This window comes from Centroberyx gerrardi, chromosome 5, assembly GCF_048128805.1.
Source record: "Centroberyx gerrardi isolate f3 chromosome 5, fCenGer3.hap1.cur.20231027, whole genome shotgun sequence".
NCBI classification, from domain to species: Eukaryota; Metazoa; Chordata; class Actinopteri; order Beryciformes; family Berycidae; genus Centroberyx; species Centroberyx gerrardi.
Window position 1 is genome coordinate 11,981,415 of NC_136001.1, and position 19,409 is coordinate 12,000,823.

The 19,409-nt window shown below is 37.9% G+C and overlaps 1 protein-coding gene across 1 annotated transcript; it reads left to right on the plus strand.

The window, feature by feature from the left end:
• LOC139915282 (immunoglobulin-like and fibronectin type III domain-containing protein 1) lies at positions 1–16,116 on the plus strand. Its single transcript, XM_078283375.1, has 24 exons — positions 1–5; positions 97–200; positions 5,836–5,979; positions 6,080–6,219; positions 6,607–6,706; positions 7,136–7,171; positions 7,404–7,449; positions 7,559–7,754; positions 8,587–8,700; positions 8,841–9,003; positions 9,140–9,412; positions 9,810–10,184; positions 11,210–11,334; positions 11,527–11,668; positions 11,779–12,072; positions 12,225–12,524; positions 13,081–13,257; positions 13,400–13,528; positions 13,730–14,038; positions 14,347–14,432; positions 14,561–14,753; positions 15,005–15,301; positions 15,669–15,995; positions 16,112–16,116. Exons 1-24 carry the CDS (start codon positions 1–3, stop codon positions 16,114–16,116), a joined length of 4,080 nt encoding a protein of 1,359 aa, XP_078139501.1.
• Positions 16,117–19,409: the final 3,293 nt, after the last annotated feature.

Sequence of the window (19,409 nt, forward strand, 5' to 3'; positions counted from 1 at the left end):
ATGGGGTAAGAAGAACCTCCACCCCTTAACATTGCTGTAATAAGGGTTTTTACCAAGCAGATTTCACCCGTGTATGGGTTCCTATGTGTTCTAAAGTTTTATCACCTTACAAAAAGGGGTGTTGCCTTTTAAATATTGGATAGTGGGAAGAGTACAAGCTGAAGAGGGAGAGCTGAACATTGAGGACGCAGAACTGAGAGGTAAGTAAAGTCTGATTTTTTTTATTTTATTTAGGAGATTTAGATGTGGCGTATTTCAAGAAAAGCTTTTGAAATAAGGATAGCCTGCTGCATTTTCACAGATGTTTACAGATGTAATAGAAGATACTGTTGCAGCCGTTATATTTTTTGGTATATTGTTTGATACAGTTTGCTGTCTTGGTACAAAGAAACCACATGATATACTGAAGAAAAAAACATTACCACATATGATATTAGCGAAGAGGCTGGTAGGCTGGTTTTCAACAATTAGATAAGCCAGAGGACCAAGTATACACAAGTATAATTGTTTGGGATGCACAAGTAGCCCAATTTGACAATACTTCAGATTTTATGCTTCTAGGGAGTTTATCCATTAACAAATGTGTGTTGTGGTGAACTTCTAACTATGATAAAGTTGTATTTTACTTAAAGATTCAAATGAAATGAAGTGAAATTAATGATTAATTATTAAATACGTACATGTGCCATCCTCCAATGTCTATGTATAAAGCACCCATCACATCTTAAGAATGGTCATACAATGAGGACGAATATCATAGTCTGAAATTAGTGATTTGTAAAATAGTGTCAAAAGATTTTGATTCCCTTCAAAAGGGGAACACATGGATCTGCATATGAACTTGTTTAGATCATGCTGTAATACTGACATTAAAGGTCATGACATTGTGCCTTTCTTTCTATGAGGAATGTGACCTATCCAACTGGTCTCCCGTGACTTTGCACAGGATTGAGCAGGAGCCCATGAAATAGTGTCCCATAAATCTGTTTATTATTGGTTTAGCATTACAGCATATGTGATATATCAAATCAAAGCCTTAATATAACTTTGATGCTGGCTTCTTGATGTTTAAGGTCAAATATACTTGCAAACTGAAAATGAAGAACCACACATTTTTCAGCTTTCCTCTCACGGTCCTTCAATCCAAGCGTAAAGGTGGAACTGACTCCTCTCTCAGGTCTTTACTGTTCATAAAACCCTTATGGCCATAAACATGGTCTTCAATAACAATGGGAGGCCCATTCTGCACTAGTTAAAAGCCTGCCAGCTCTAAAAATACTGAAATAGTTTCTCAGCTAACAGAAACAACAGTAAAAATATCCTACACTGACAATCTTTTGGCCGTCGTCGTCTACTGGTGCTTGACCTATTGGCCTTTAGGGCGACAGTCAAAGTCGCCTCTGGTTTACTGCCAAGGCTGTGGGGCTCGGATGAAACAAATTATCTATCTCATATCAACTCTTTGGAGAAGATGTGTTTTTTCCATAAATACGTCAAGTAAAGATACTGTGCTTTTTTCACATCAATATGAACACTTAGTACCAGCAATTCTGATAATTGTGCGATTGTGGTTTTTGTTTTGGTAATAAACATCTAGATACCTTGGAATCAATACTTTGCAAAACATCACTGAAACAGTTGGTAGCATACAAGAGATTTACAGAAACGTGGATCAGCTTAGCAAGTCACTGCGACGACATTCTGCCCCTGTCTATGTTTGGATCCAGAGCAGTTAAATTGCGGACACAGCCACTTGACTCCAGAAGCAGTTGAGCAGAGTCAGCCACTAGGTGGGATTTCACATTCCCCATTTACAGTGTCTCCAACTGTCTGCATGGGTCACGCAGAAAGTCAAGGCATTCCCGCTTTAAGAGAGTGATATCATACAGCAACCTACATGTCACATGATGAGAAACCCTAAGGCCTTCAAGAGGATTTAAAAGTTGCTGCAAATATTCACTGCAGTTGAATAAAGCTTGATTTTCCTTTTCTAAAATAAACCATGAGTTTTGAAAATCAATATCATTTGGCTGTGGTGCACAGATGAAGTTGATGGCGAAGACACAAAAACAGGTAGTGAAGCATAATTCCTAAACGCTTCATGCTAGAGCAACCAAACTTCAGAAACATACTTGGGATGGACCCGACAGACCACATTTGGTCGCGCTAGTAGTACCACCATCAGGCCAACCTTATAGCAGCAACAATTTTTAAAAATATCTCCTACAAAGTTGCCTTAATCACCACCAAATTTTACACTTTCATTTCAACTGCCTATACATCATATTTGTATCACAGAATTTTGATACTTGTAACCACAGAAGAGAGTGAAGATGCACAAACAGTAAGGGAGGCATATTTCCTAAATGATTAATGCTAGACCATACAAACTTCACATAGACCACATTTCGTCATGCTGAATAACATACAGCACTATCACTGAAATGTTCCATCTTTGAGAAGTAGAACATTTCCATAGTGAAGAATCAAGCTTATATTCTCCCGGCCATGAGCCTGGACCTCACTAATGGCCGCTTATGGCTATATATAAATGTATATATATACATATATATATATATATATATGCATACAGGTAATTAAATAGTTAATGACCTGTTTGGTATTTAAAGTTTACATCTGATCTGAGAAGTGTAAAATGTAGTCATTTTCACATCTAATATATGTGAAATTATATAATAATCCTTAAGTGACATATTTCCTTGTGTTTCAGTCCCAAAGTGATAGCAACTCTCTGATTTGGCGAACAACCAAAGACACTGCAATGAACCCAGAGCAAAACCAGGCCCCAAATGGGTTAGGTAAGTTTAACACCCGAGCATCACTCTTTTGTTGCAGACTTGGTGCGAAAGATGAAGAGAACACTGATCAAAAAGAGCTTTTAAAATTTCATTATCGCCTGAGTAGTTGTTTTCACAAAGAATGAATGAATATCATAAACTTGATGGCAAACTTTGTAATCTCAATGATAAAATGTACTTGACAAAGGAAATGTGGAAGAAAGACAATTGCTTTCAGTTTAAACTTCTTTCAAGACCCTATATCTATCCATCTCCACTGAAGATCTGTCATGAAGCCCCTGAAAACTTTCTTAAAAGTATGAGCTTGTCTTTGATTCTCAATTAAATGCCTTAAATGAATTTCCATGTTTTAATTCATATCTACGACCAAAAAGTACTTATGAAGGTTGGTGATATATGAGATTCAAGTAAACGAGAAGTTCACTATACTTCCTTATCTACACATCCTCTTCAAAATTAGCTTACTTTGACTTCTGAAATCCCACCTCTTTGTTTTGAGTACTTTAAAAAGGAAGAAGCACACCACAGATATTTCTGAAGGACAACAAATGCAACAATTTTATGTACTACCTCCAAGAAAGCAACATCCAGTAGACTCTGAGAAGCATTTAAACTCCTTGTAGAGGCCTAGTTTTGGGGACTCAGAAGGCTTCATGAAAGGGATATCAGCTTTCCACAGCCAACATATTTCAACTTTAGATGTCCCGTCGTCTGCTGGTGTCCAAATCCAACTGTTCTTCCAGGAGTGATTGGTATGCGGAAGCAAGCTACTGACTGATGTCCAACCAGACTTGGATTATGTATGAATCAATGCTTAGAAAACAAGGGTACCAGAACCCTGACTGCATTCAGATGATATAACAAAGTATTACAACCCCCTGAGAGATGACACATGCAGTTTAATGAATATTCAATAAAGGCTTGCTAACTGGAGCAGAGTTGCTGAGGAAAACCGATGCAGGAAAATGATTCTACAAGGCACTCACATTGGGAGCAGTGAAATAATGCCAACCCTTGAATTCACTTTTGTGCAAATGTGCTTTGAGGCAAGAAAAAAATTGTGCACCGATTCTGTTTTGTTTGGCAGATTATTGACTTACATTATTCAACGAATTATAATGAAAGTGAATAGCAGACACGATGTCCACCATCTTGTTTAAACCTGTTTTGTTTTGATCTGTCTTGGTTAACTTCACTACAGGATTCGGTTTCACTTTGATGTTCGCTTTCTAGTTGCAGTCTCACATTGTTTAAGTAATTTAACCCATTTTATTCTACTTGATAGAAAAATCTGTGTTTTTTTTTCCTATTTTCCCTTTGGATCTGTGTTTTTTGTGAGTACCGTCACCTGCCTTCTTACATGTGCTTCCTTGTGATTTTGTACAACCAGATGATGACGAGGTACTCATGGGTAAAGGTAGGATTGAGAGTGGAGGGATGCTGTTGGAATATATTTCAACTTCCGAAGTGCTTGTGCGTGTTTACTGTGACTTAAAACATTTTCATTATATATTATATATTATACTTTTACTAAATGTCTATTAAGAAATCACACCAGGATGGGGATGTATCCCTGTCAAAATGTCTGAGGCACCTGAAAATGACAGATGTACTCACAGAATTGGCCTTATGGTCTCCTATTTCTCCTATTTATCAGGTTTCTTATAAAGCTATGAAATTAATCATTTATATTTAAACCGACCTGGGCATCTATAAGGACTCACTCATTAAACCTGATAAAGTAATTACCACAAAGGCAGTATTCCTTACCAGGACCAGGGGTAATCTTTCAAACTGAACAAATCAGATCCCACAATACATTTATTACTGAAATGGTAACTTAATTTCTCTGTTGCTGTATAATAAATGTGTTTCTCATTAAGACAATGACAAAATCTTAGATTGTGCAGTCAGAAGACTGAACATACTGGACTCTTTTACCTTTTTTTTTTTTTTTCATTTTGCAAATGAATCAGATAGAGATTTCACCTTATGACATGCATATGATGAAGGGGGGCCCTTCGGAGAGGTGAGATGAAACTGAGAAAATGAAAAAGCTGCCCCTCATTACTTAAGTTGCAAAGACTCATGTCAACAGTGGGTTTTCTCTTGGCTAAATTTCCTATGGACTTGATTGGGGAAATTAGCTTGCAAAAAGTTACCACTTTACAATATGGGGCATGATGGGAGGAGAGCAATAGCTTTTGGCTGTTGGACAAATTTAGGGGCTGGTAATTTAGTTAATCATTGAGTCAGGTTCCACACACCACCTGAGTGGTGCTGTTGGGCTGAGTCATCCTACAGCTGAAATCTCATTTAGATACACAGAGGAAAGAGGCTGATTTTAGGGCTCAGAAGAACAACACAAGCCCTATGTTGCTGGTGTAAAATTTTGAATTTATCACTTTTCTCTTACCTATCATATAATAGGGAAAACATTATCAAAAGTGGACTATTTGTACTGTCGTCTCAATGCATAGGAAATCCATATTAGTAAAAGGCCAACTTTAACAGATTTTAATGGTATCTACCATGTCAATTTGTGCATTATTTTCATGATTTCCTGAGCTCTGTTGATTGACAAATAGAAAGGAAATACTGACCTCTTGTGACATATTGGCTAAAATACAACCTCAAAGGCACTGATGAAGACAGTAACCATGCCTGTTTGATTATGGTGTGTGTTTTACAAAGCCTGGGCAAAATGGAAGTTGAATATATTTTTTCACGTTTTTAATACTTAAAAAAACATGAGGGGGGCTTGACTGCTGGGGTCAATTTTGAGACTGGTGCCTGGCAAGATAGATTGAGCAACTCAAGTTATATATTTTTAACCATATTCAAGCCCATGATTTTGCTCAGGTCTAATAAAAAGTGTGAATATATTACTGACACACACAAAACATTTCTAATGTTTTGTATTTCCCCTCTTTCTTGTAGGCTTCCTGTTGTTTGCTTTCACAACCTCACAAAGCTAATTTCAGTGTTATTTAAGTGTTATTTTCTGATCTTAAAGGTTATTATTATTACTTAACAGTGGCTATCAAAAAAAGATCCAGAGTTCCTGGGGTTATGATCACTCAGTATGTTGAGCAAGTTCCTGCAGGAAAGTCAACCCCGGATTTCAGCCGGAAACCAATGCCTTTGACTGTCCAAGAAGGTAAAAAAGAAACAAACAAAAATGTGATCACAACCGGATTATTTGACATCATTTACAGTTGTATCACAGTCATGTAATTTTGTTGCATTTTGATTTTCAGGTAAAAAAGCCTTTTTCAAAGCTATGGTTACTGGAGAGCCAGCACCAACTGTCACATGGGGGCGTAATAAGGGCGAAGTCGCCGACAAAGAGAAGTATAAGACCAGATATGATGAACGAGCTCGGGAGCACATTCTTGAGGTGAGGTAACGGCATGCAAGTAAAATGAAATCCATGTGTATTTTTAGACCTAATGTAGATCTAATGAAATATAGACAAACTAATATACTGTACATATGGCTTAATCTTAATGGGAAATTGTATTAATGAGCTGAGGCAAGGGGCAGATACACATCGTTAGCAAACCAGAGATCCTCCTTCACTTCCACACTTGCTACTGTATAACAAATTGCTTAAAATGTTGATGAGGTAAACTTTGAATTACCGCCTTGCTTTCATTCTACAGCGCTACAATAATGTACTTCACCTCAGTTAATTAGAAAAGCTCGTTCTTCATGTCAATGGGAGACATAATCTAATATTCTGCGCTGCAGATGTAATCTAAATATGACAATATTGCTTTATCAGATACCTGATATAAAACCAGACCAAGCTGACACCTACAAATGTTTTGCCACCAATGAATATGGAAAGGCTGTTTGCACTGCTACGTTGAATGTTATGGAAGGTGAGAAACTGATTTACTGTGTAATGTATATTTTGCAATTATAATTCTATTATTATAATTATTCATTGAATGGCTGTTTCATAGACAGTAGTTTCAACTATACACTTATTATGAAAAATGTTCTTTTCAGCTGGATTCAAGAAGAAAGGCCAGACAGGTATGAATTTAGTACAGACCGAAAAAGGAGCACAAGTTTGCACTCTTCAGCTTTTCCTTCATTCATTTGTTTATCTATCTATCTATCTATCTATCTATCTATCTATCTATCCATCCATCCACAAGTTTCTTGTTTGAAGTCTTTTGAAAGAATGCCCAGATATGTTTTTTTCTTAAATACTTAAGGCAATAACAAGATTGAGGTTTCAATAACAACATGGCAATTAAAAATTAGACTTATACTGTGAATGAAAATAATGATCTCTGAATTAGCTGGGGAAAAAAAGCTAGGTCAAAATAAACATGGCAGTTCCAACAGTATCACCTGAAAAAAGGACAAAGATCTGAATTGGACCCATTACTGTTCACCTAGATGAAACAGATGTAGATATCCTATATATCATACAGAGTTGCATTTTTGTATTAAATATATTGTATGAAGAGCTAAGAAAAACTATTATGATGGCGGAATTGTTTTGTCAAATAAACCTGTATCTCATGAAATGTTTTCTAATTAAAATGTTCTCTAATTTTCTTGCAGGAAAGGGACAAGTACCACAGGATTTTAGATCAATGCTTAAGAAAACGTAAAGGAAGAAAAAAAAAAAACCATAAGTTCATTTAAAATGTGTACTGATGTAAAACCAAAAATAAGAATTACTAAATATTAACTGCTCTTACTATTTCTCTATTCAGCGTGGTTGTCACTAGAAAAAAGCAACTCCCACCAAAGAAGGAGGGAGAGATTGATCCTAAACTCTGGGAACTGCTTCTGTGTGCACCGAAGAAGGATTATGAAAAAATCTGTTTCGATTTTGGAGTTACTGACTTCCGTTGGATGTTGAAGAGACTGAGCCAGATGAAAAAGGAAAGGAAAGACGAACAGGCAAAGGTATGCTGCTGAAGGTCCAATCTGAAATTGCACTTTGGTGCCTCCTGTTGAAACACTTTCGTCCCACTACTGGCTTTGTTGATGTTTTGATTCTTCTGACACGCTCAAATTGATTGAGTGACCCTTTGATACAAGAGCTTACAGCTTAACATTAATTTTATATGTATTTTGAGCCTGTAAAATGTTGGTAATGTTTGTAAACAATGAGGAAAAACATAATTTTATTTTGAGCTATGATAGGTTATGAAATTTGCAAAAAGCTTTTTTAACGCTACACTGGGCAACTTTGGTGGCCCAAATGGTGGTGAGAGTTAAGTGTTTGAGCTTTGCACACTTCAAAATGCAGAAATCATGTAACGTGACATCAGTAAAGTACACACAGCACACTCATGTTCAGCAATCCAGCTTTCTCCGGACGGAGCATTCACTCTGCTGTTTAGGAGACATTTTGCATTTCGCTCTTAACTTTTTTGTCACTTCTTCTTGGCGGAGAAAATTTCCAGCCAGTGATACCCAACACCAGAATTTCATTTAGGCAAATAGGTCAAATCTAAAGGGTCTCAATAAGGCGGGGATAGGACACACATCTCTGTTGCAGCCCTACTGATTTAGGCTGACAAGACAGGTGAATTTTTACAGAAAAATCGGACCTAGTGCCGCATTAACATGTATACACCTTGTTCAAGGCCTTGTGTGAATATACCTAAGATTTGCAAATGACAAAATGAATACAGCGGCTTCAATGGTGAATCTGGGAGTCAAACATATTGTCACATACACAGGACTCAATCCTTTAATTTAGTCTAAACTATGTCATTCTTTCTCCATGTAGGTTGTGGAAACCCTGGAGAATGTGAAACAAATTGAAGTGAAACCAAATGGTAGAGCTGAATTTGAGCTAGACATGACGCTATGGGATCCCAACAGTGCAATTAACTTATACAAGGTGAGTTGAAAGCATATCCCAAAAGGCATAATTTACAAAGAATCATTCCTCAAATTTAAATTAAAAAGGGGCTTCATACATTACCCAACTCTTGTATATATTTGACATCAAACCTCATTTCACTACTTTTCTCTCAAAAGGATGGGACGATGGTTCCCTATGGTAATGACGAAAATTCAAAACATAGCCTTAAGAAAACTGGGACAAACTATCTTTTCAGCATCAATAATCCTCAGCCTGAGGATGCTGGATTTTACCAGGTTGACGTTGATGAGGCAAATGTTCTCACAACTGACTTTCAAGGTAAGGCATAACAATTTCCCTTGTAATGAAACAGGATGCCTGTATTGGCAACAGAAATCAAGGCACATTTATGAATGAAAAATCTAATATTTGATTTTTATGTTCCAAACACTTAACACTCTCTCTCCTCTCTTAGTCCCTGCAGTGGAGTTTATAGCCAAGATTAAGGATGTGAAGGCCATTGAAAATGAGGATGCCATCTTTCAATGTGCCTTATCAACCCCCCTCAACAGAATTACTTGGTCAACACAGGACACATCAGTTGAACACGGGGACAAATATGAAATCACTGTCTCAGAGGACAAACTCATTCATACATTAAGAGTGAAAGATTGTGCAATGGCAGATAATGGAGCCTATTATGCAATTGCTGGCATTGCCTCCAGCCGTGCCTCTCTCAAAGTGGAAGGTGGGATATCTTTACTACTTTGTTTCTGTACTGACATCAAATTAAAACCGTAAAGATGACGCTTGTTGTAACAATAATAGCAACTATAGGCCTATTTGTAATATTTTTCCAATAATTTATGTCAATTCATATTTCAACATACTGTATATTGTAGGACTCTTATAATCACAAATTTGATATGTAAAACCATGTTCAAAGTTGTATCTTTGCACCTACTTTTTGAAATTTGAATCTAATTTTGATTAAGTGTATCCACTTCTCTGTACCCAGAGAAGTGGGATCATTCTTTCTCAGAAGTGTTCCTTGAATATTTGCTTATTTAAAATCATAGTTTTAACAGTTTCAACAAAACTAAATTACTTATTCTCCCCCTTTCTATGTGTTCACTGTAATTCAGCTGATCCAAACGCTGGTAAAGGTCGTAAGGCCACTACAGCTGGGGATCAGGATGACCTGGCTACACTAGCATTGGAACAGCAGGCCAAACTACAAAAACAGAAAGACGACTTGGAGGCAGCCAGACGTGCACAAGCCGAAAAGGATGCTGCAGATGCAGCAGCTAGAGCTGCAACAGGGGATGGAGGAGATGGGAGAGATAGTTCTGGTGATGGTTCTGGTGGCAAGGCAGATGGAGATGGGGGGGGTGGAGAAGACAAGAATAAGAACCTCCTAGCAGATGGAGATGATGAGGATAAAAAGCAAGGGGATGATGAAAAAGATAAGAAAAAGAAGCGAGTACGAACAGGCCCCTTGGTTCCTGATACTGTTGTAGGTAAGAACATGTTTGCTCATTGCATTGGTTAAAAAGACTGCATCATGTGTTTAACTGTATTACAGAGATTAATGTAATCAAGACTGTGATCAAAGTTTGAGTTCCACTGCTCTTTCTGTGTCTCTGCTACTGCAAATATTGTCAGCTTTGCTAATCTGATGTTCATAGTCCAGTTTTGGGATGCTTGATTCTTTTGAGAAATTGTTCAGATTAATGTATTGTATATGATCATGAGCTGGGAAAAGGACAATTGAGGCCAGAGGTGTGGTGAGACCTTCCACTGCACTGCCTGTAAATCTGCGCATGATATGGTAAGATTTAGATAAGGGTTCACTATTGCGGGACGTGGCATGTGAGATGAAGATTGTACACAAAACCATTTCCGAGTAAATGGCTTTTGAATTTTATCATGATAATTACTCACTATAACAAGAGGCTTGACAAGACATAATGCCAATGAGAGAGAGAGAGACAATAACCATAATTCATGACCTAATTTAAACTATTAACTATAGAAAAACAACATGTTCACATTATAAATTGGTGGAAATTGGGATGCAATTTTTATAATCTTTGTAAAGTGATAATCAACATTACGGGGCATTTGAAATCACAATTTCTTGATAGTATGTGTGTGATAGGATTAGGAAAATGACCCAGATAATAACACATTCATGACATACTCAGACATCTCCTGCACTGCTGCATGTAGAGCCCTAGAGAGAGACATAATGTATACTACAAAGCAATCAGTAAGTAATGGTAAGGCAAGACCCTAAGTGAGCATTCCAAGAATGGCTATCCTTTATTTGCTTATGCCGCATTATGAGAAAATTGTGTGGCTGATGTGCTTTCTGCACTGTCTCTGCATTTGTTTGCTCTTGTTGCATTTTGTCTATTAATTCTTGTCATTACCTCACTACCACTACCTTTTGCGAGGTAAAAATCAAATTGAACTAGAGTTGTATATGGTTTCATAATATATTGAATAATTTTAATTGACAGTTTCTTACTGTGATTTACAGACAGAGGCGTTCAGTTTGTTAGTGGGCTGTCAGATACTGTCGCCAATATTGGTGAACGGGCAGAGCTATCCTGCAAACTAAGCAGTGAGACATCTACGGGACGCTGGTATAAAAATGGGAAGTTGGTAAGTCAATTGTTTAAGGAGAATTACCAGTGTATAAGACTACTGCCATGCACGTCTTTGTTTCCTAGGTTGTAAAATCGGATAGACTCCACTCAATACGTTGACAGAATTAAATAAAATATCTTGCAGTTCAACTGTATAAATACAAAACTTAATATATAAAATTAATATTCAATACTTTTATCTGACCAGCTAGCCAGTGAGGATGGGGTAACCATCATGAAAGATGGAGCCTGTCACAAGATGATTATTGACTGCTGTACAAATGATGATGCAGCTGTGTACCGCTTTGAGGCAGAAGGACGTAAATCAGACGCAACACTTAATATTCAAGGTACGAATGAATATTGGTGATATAATTTAGAAAAAAAATTGCATGTGCTGAAACCATTGATTTGATTGAAGGGGTTTAAGATTATTTTTAACTTTCTTTTGTTCTGACAGACCCACCAAAAATCGACCTTGACGCCCTGGGAAAATTCTCAGAGCCAGTCATTGTAAAGGCAGGTGAAAATGCCAAATGGAAGCTGCCATTCTCGGGTGGGGAACCAATGACTATACAGTGGTATAAGGATGATGACGAACTTCTGTCTGGCCTCAATGTGAAGATTGAAACATCACCCAGTGAGAGCCAACTACGCCTTTCTAAATGCCAAAGGAAGGATAGTGGAGAGGTGAAAATCAAAATCAAGAATGAATTTGGTACAAAAGAGGCAATTTCGAAGCTTATTGTACTGGGTGAGTTAATAAGAAAAAGAAACCTGCAGCCTATTGGTTATGATGACGTATTTCACAACGTACTGTAAAGACATAAATACTTTTTGCTGTTGCTACCGATAATTTTTTTACTGAAAAGACTGAAGCATTCTCATTTAATTTTCTCTCAACAGACAAACCCACTCCACCACAAGGACCTGTGGACATTATGGAAAGTGCTGTAACATCTGTTGAGTTCAAATGGAAACCACCAAAGCACAGCGGCGGATGTCCGATCACAAACTATATCATAGAACGGCAACAAGTGGGGCGTAATAAATGGACAAATCTAGGGGAGATCCCTGGTAACAACCCAAGTTACAAAGATTCAGACGTAGACCCTGGAAGAAGATACTGTTACCGGATCAAAGCCAAGAATGCAGAAGGCATCAGCGATTACCTGGAGACAGAAGACATATCAGCTGGTGTATTGCGTAAGTCTTCATACAGTAGCCTACTTTCCCAGTCGGAGCGCAATAATTTTGATAGTTTTGTAGGGTGAGGAATAATTGTCACTACTGTCACATGAAAACCTATGAATCTTACTGTACATTCCACTATACTGTACAATGGATTTTAAGTGGGTTTACCTATGATCCAAGTAAAGGAATGAAATGTTTGTGTTCGCTGCAACCTTCACACCAGTCCAAAATTTACATTAAAAAGGGGTTCCTGTACTCAAAAGGAAGCCCAAAGTCAGAATATGCAAAAAGATAGCATTTGAATTGCAAAAAAGGTTGAATTATACTCTACGACTTTGGGCCTCTTTTAGATTTGAGGAAACCCATGGAGTTGCCAGGTGTTCATGCAACAGCAGAGTTTTTTCATGCTAGATTAATCTGAATCGACGGGGTGGTGGTAGTCTAAAACTTAAAGCAATGGTGTTGTGACCAGAAGGTTGCCAGTCAGAATCCCCAGACCAGCTGCTGAAATCTGTGCAGGTACATGCCATAAACACAGGAGTAATAGGCTGTCACGATTCTCTCGCAGGTTATCCTGGACCCCCAGCAGCACCTAAAGTGGTCAGTGCCTTTAAGGACTGCATCAATCTGACATGGTCTGCTCCATGCGACACTGGAGGAACCAAAATAGTGGGATATAATTTGGAAAAACACAAGAAGGGCACCAATTACCGGAGCCTTGTGAACCAAGAAGGGCCAATTAAAGGTAAGGTGAAGGTCTTTCATATGATGAGTTCCAGGAATATACCACAATTAGCTAAGATGTGGAAATAAATGCCCGCCATGAATGAGCATGCATCATGGGATACCTCTAATAAAGTACTGATAATTTTTTCCCTTTCTCTTAGATACAAAGTATGCAGTGAAGGATGTCTTTGAGGGTGCAGCATATGAATTTAGGGTGTCTGCTGTGAACCTATCTGGTGCCGGTGAACCTAGCATCCCATGTGACACAGTCTTTGCAAGAAATCCTATGAGTAAGCCAATCGTATTGAATTCCTACACTTTATTGCAATTCTGTTCACTGGCTCTGGCACAATCATAACCCAAAGCACGTCATGACCCCACGTGAGCCATGTGTTCTCTATAATACAAAAACTTAATGTCTGTTGCTCTTTGTATAATGTGAAATTTCACACTAACACCAGGACAAAAACATCACATTACTGTAATTCCAGAACCCCCCGGCAAAGTCATAGACCTAAAGTTAACATCCTCCCATTACAATACGTTTTCTCTGGCTTGGACTAAACCTATGGAGCTGAAAGGGGTGCAGGATGAAGCCCAAGGGTACTATGTGGAGATCAGACCAATAGAGAGCCTTGAATGGACTCGCTGTAATGCCAACCCAATTACTCTAACTTCCTTCACCGTACTTGGCTTGAAGGCAATGGCTACGTACTGGGTGAGAGTGATTGCTACCAATTATGGAGGTGATGGGGAACCTCAGGGCTTTGACAATTACATCATCGCCATGCCTCCTCCTGGTAAGAAATCCTTCAATTTAAGTAAAAAACTTGATGCTTTCCTAAGGTTTAACAATTAACAAAATTATATTTAATACAATTGTGTGGAAATAACAATATACTGTGATTGTGGGAACAACAATAGAATAAGAATTCAGACAAAAAAGGTTTTCATTTCCAAATGTCTATATAACAGGTTATGTTCATAGGATGCAATAGATGAAAATGGCATTTTAAGATGAATCAAAAGCTACCAGACAGTTTGCTAATGATAAAATAGTAAAAATGAACAAGAATCTAAATATTTTATCTAAAATTTACCCTCAAAGTAAGGCCAAAGTTTAAAGGCCGCAACATGAAGAACTTTGTGGTGGTCAGATCCGGAAATACAGTTCGCCTCAACATCATCTTTGAGGTACTGTGCCAGAGCTTTTCCTGCTGATTAATTCACTAGAGAATGTATGTTATTGTGTGTCCTTGAAAAGCTAACATTATCAAGATTTCATTAAACAATTTATTGTATTTCTTCCATATTGTTCACAGGCCTCCCCCTTGCCAGATATCTCTTGGCTGAAAGATGGTGTTCCAGTGCCCAAACATGTGACAATTACTAACTCAGATATAGGGTCTCAACTCTTAATCCCTACATCTGAGCGCTCTGATACTGGCATCTATACCATTACTGTCAAGAACCTTGTGGGCCAGGAGACCTTCAATGTTGAAATCAGAGTTACAGGTAAATTTCAGTAAGAAAAGCCATGAAGTACCACCATTGATTATGATTTCATATCTTCATCCTGATGAGCAGGAAATCTTACTATTATTAATCATAAATTGAGTTAAATCTCTTGTAATGTGGTCAGCTAATGAGGACAATACAAGTGTTGCCATAAGTTAGAATTTCATAAAAACATTTGATCATTAACAAGTAGTTACTATTCTTAGCATCAGTAATCTGGATCTCCGTGTCTCTCAACCTGGTTCCAGATGAACCCAAGCCTACAGGTCCAGTGGAGCTGGAGCAGAACGTCCCTGGAACAGTGACTCTGTCCTGGACCTCTTCTCCAGACGAGAAGAGGGATGACAGGCTACACTACATGGTAGCCAAGCGAGACTCCTTCAAACGCACTTGGAGGACAGTGGCAGACAACCTCTTCAACACTAAGTGCACAGTCATCAACATCTTGCCTGGTCGAGAGTATTACTTCAGGGTGTTTGCTAAAAATGACATGGGCCTTTCAACACCTACTGAATCCCCTGCGTGGGGAACCATAAAGGAAAGAGGTTTGTGTCTCCAGTTCAATCACAAAGACAATCTCACAATCAGTTCTCACTTTCCTGCACACAACCCAAAACCATGGGTCCTCCAATAGCCGCGATGACTTCAGGGAAGAACCAGTTTATTTACAAATGCCTTCACCTTTACCTGTGTGTATTCAATCACTTGATAAGTACTCCTGCAGCACTGTTTATAATACAATTATCTATTGCATGTCAAGGGAAGATTGTCTTGGAAGCTGCTGACCACAAGGCCACAAATCAGTCAAGAATCCCATTTTATAATCATTGTCGTCGTCAAATTTTACAAAGACTTTACTATCATAATTTTGCCTTAAACCTTAGACTCTATGTCCTTTTCTTTGTATCTCAGCAAAGTTCAAACTGGAAATGCCAGAGACAAAAGCCTTTGACTTCCAGTCGCCTCCATCGTTTATTGTCCCCCTGAAGATGCGCACAGCTCCACAAGGCTATGAGTGCTACATGAGCTGTGCTGTTAAGGGTGATCCAGCTCCTCGTGTGACGTGGTACCGCAACAACATCAGCCTGAACACAAACACCAACTACTACATCACCAATGTATGCGGTGTCTGCTCCTTGCTCATACTAAAGGTGGGACCCAAAGACAGTGGGGAATACAAAGTTGCCGTAAACAACCCACTGGGGACAGCCGAGTGCTCAATGATGCTGAATGTCCGAGGTACAAACAGTTGTACAAGATGGAAGAATCATGCATTTGCCCCCATAGTACAGTATATAGTGAAACTATTGCATATGTACACTAATATATTACTGCTCTGTTTGTTTATTTTACAGAGTGAAGAACTGCAACGTGGTTGGACGGTAGAAGCTGAACCAACTTAGTGTGCCTTAGTGTGTTTGAAACAAATTCAGCTATAGATTTAGTTTAGTCCATTGTCAGCAAATGTGCTGCACTATTTTTTAACCATTGCTTTAGAAAGATCCAACAGACGTGAACCATTTTGTGTGGCAAAAAATCATTATATGCTAACCTACTGAAGGTATCTGAATGTTTCAACTCCCTGCTTAACAGAAGATGTGGTTAAATAAACTAAAATACAATGTGGTTTGTGTTTTCATTCATTCTAGTTTTCAAGTCAATTCAGGTTTAATTGTATAGCCCTTAATCTCAGTCACAGCCATAACCGGCATCCGTTCAGAAGTTATAGCCTATGCTTTTTTATGAGAAGCCGCCACGCCCCCCCAATCGGTGTGAAAAGTTAATCAGTAATTCTTTGCCTGAAGGATATTTAAGATGGTTTCACTAATGTGTACTGGTGTTTCACACACAATTAATATTTACAATACTTATAATACTTATCACTAATAATAATAATAATAATAATAATAATAACAACAATTAATATTTTTGTTTAAAATCGATAACGGAGGATATTTTGTGCCAATTTGCTGTAACATAATTTGAATCATTGTCACGCCAAAAATATCAAGGATTCAGTGTTTCCACCAGAATGTTATTCTTTGCAGAGTGGAAAAGCCTCTGAAACAGCATTTCAATCATCATGGGACACTAAAACTCTCCACTGAAACCCAGACTGATGAAATTCTGCTTGGGTTAGCAGCTGCTTCAGGCAGGGTGAGGCGAGGTTACAGACTAACTTGACATCCACTTTCACTACTTTATCAGTCAACTCCATTTTTAGAATGAAAAAGGACTCCAAATGAAAGTGACTAACTTATTTAGCATTGCCTTTAAACATCAAAGAAGAAATTTGACTACCTCTCTCTACAATGGCTGCTCCCATGCAGTCGCAGTGAATGGCAGAGACTGCAGATGGCTCCTCTATGGATCTCTGTGGTTTTGTTGAGCAGCTCAGCATCAAGTAAAGGCAACTCTCTGGCTCCACCTGCTGGACCGAAGAAGTAAACACACCCAAGGTGGGAAAAGGGCCAAAATATCCTAATCAAGTATTGTTGCTTTGCTTAAATTTTACTTAAGTAGAGGTAAGATTACTGCTGTAAAAGTCGTCTTGAGTGGTAAAACGTGTCTCATTTAAAATGTACTCACAGAAAAATATTGGCTACTAAGAGTTACTTTTTACAAATAAGAAGATTGTTAGATGATCGTTTCCATGCAAATTGAAATAGAACAAACTATTTCAAACAAGCCTTACTACAAACTACAACATGTACTCTGTAATGGATATGTTATCAAAAACAGCAAAGTACAATACTCAAGTCAAACATAGGCAAAATAAGTACAAGTAAAATTGCTGATTCCAGATAATACTGAAAGTACAATCTCACATGAAAGCTATTCAATCACAGTTATAAGAGTAATTGTAATTAATTACTTGACCATGAAGTTGCAGTAGTAGTAGCAGTAATGGTCATAGTAGCAGCAATACTAGAAGTAACAGTAATAGTAATAGTAGTAGCAGCAGTAAAAGTAGTAGTAATAGCAGTAGCAGTAGCAGCAGGAGTAGTGGTAGTAATAGTAATAGTAGTAGTAGTAGCAGTAGCAGTAATACTAGCAGTAATAGTAGTAGTAGGAGTAGCAGTAGTGGCAGTACTAGTAGTAATAATACTAGTAGTAGTAGCAGCAGCGGTAGTAACAGTAATACTAGTAGTAGTAGTGGCAGCAGTAGTAGTAGTAGTAATAGTAGACCTAGTAGTAGGCCAGTAGTTGCAGTAGCAGTAATACTAGTAGCAGCAGTAATACTAGTAGCAGTAGTAGTAGTAGCAGTAGTTGTAGTAGCAGTAGTAGCAGTAGTAGTGGTATTAGTAGTAGCAGTAGCATCAGTAACACTAGTAGTAGGTAGTAGTAATAGAAGTAGCAGTAGCAGTAGTAGTGGTAATAATAATAGTAGCAGCAGCAGTAGTAGTAGTAGATAAGATATAGATATAGGGCCTAGTCTGCTTGAGGGAAGGTGGGTACACCAAAAAAAAAAAAAAATTACTACACTTCATTGCAAAATAACTCTTGGAACACACTGAACATCACAGCTTGATGATATCTAACAGTGTAAGAGTATGCAAGGGTGGAATTTTACTTTAAAAAGTTTCAAACTGGGTTCCATTTTAGGCCCACTTCTCTTCACGCTTTTTATAAATAGTACTATTTATAGTTCTGCGAGGAATTCTATTTTTTTTCCAATCTCCAATCTCACTTCCAAGCCTTACAAATGGTAGCCTAGTTATTGATCTCAAATTAATTCTAACTGAAGATAAAGCAAAGTACATGTTGTTTTCCACAAAGCAAGACTCAGTTCCAGCTCCTTATCCGCACCTTAATGAAACACAGATAGAAAGGGTGTCATCTTATAAATACCTTGGCATTTGGACTGATGAAAAACTGTCATTCAAAGCTTACGTTGGAGAGTTAACTAGAAAACTGAAAATGAAATTAAGTTTCAGCTTCAGAAATAGTGCAGGTTTCTCACAAATAGTTCAATCTACTTTTATGTATCTATTTCATATTATGGGGACATTATCTATAGCATGCAGCTGCTTCTACCTTGAAGCCTCTTGATGCAGTATACTACTTACTTGAAGCATTGATAGCACATAGTTGTAGTTGTTTATAGTGACTTATACAGTAGTATGTGTGTTTGCATTGTCTGTCTTGTCTGTCCATGTTGAAAAGTTTTAAGTTGTGTATTTAGATTTTGATTGTGTACAGGGCTATGTAAAATAGATTCCTTCTCATGGGATTTCCCTGTATAAATGGTTCAGAAATACATACAGTAGGAGCTGGGTTGAAAAAAATGGGTTCAAAGATTTGAATATGAAAGTTGAAGGGGCACAAGAAAACAAAAACCCCAAACAGAAAACGGTAATAGCCTACTGTATGCCAACAGGACATGCATACAGTTTTTGCAGCTCAACATGTACATGTAATTATGCGAATTATTGATCAAATCACTATCATTATGCCTATTGTCAGTGAAACGAGGTGTGTAAAGGAAGGGTCTTCTCTGCAACAGTTATGTAACATGGCGCCACGCCCCCATCCCCAACACTTGCCTTGAACATTATGGGGGTCCAATGAATGACTAGGTCATAGGGTCTTGCTGAATAGAGAACTTGGTACCTTTGAAAGTCCAGACAGGCACACTTTGCTCATATCCCT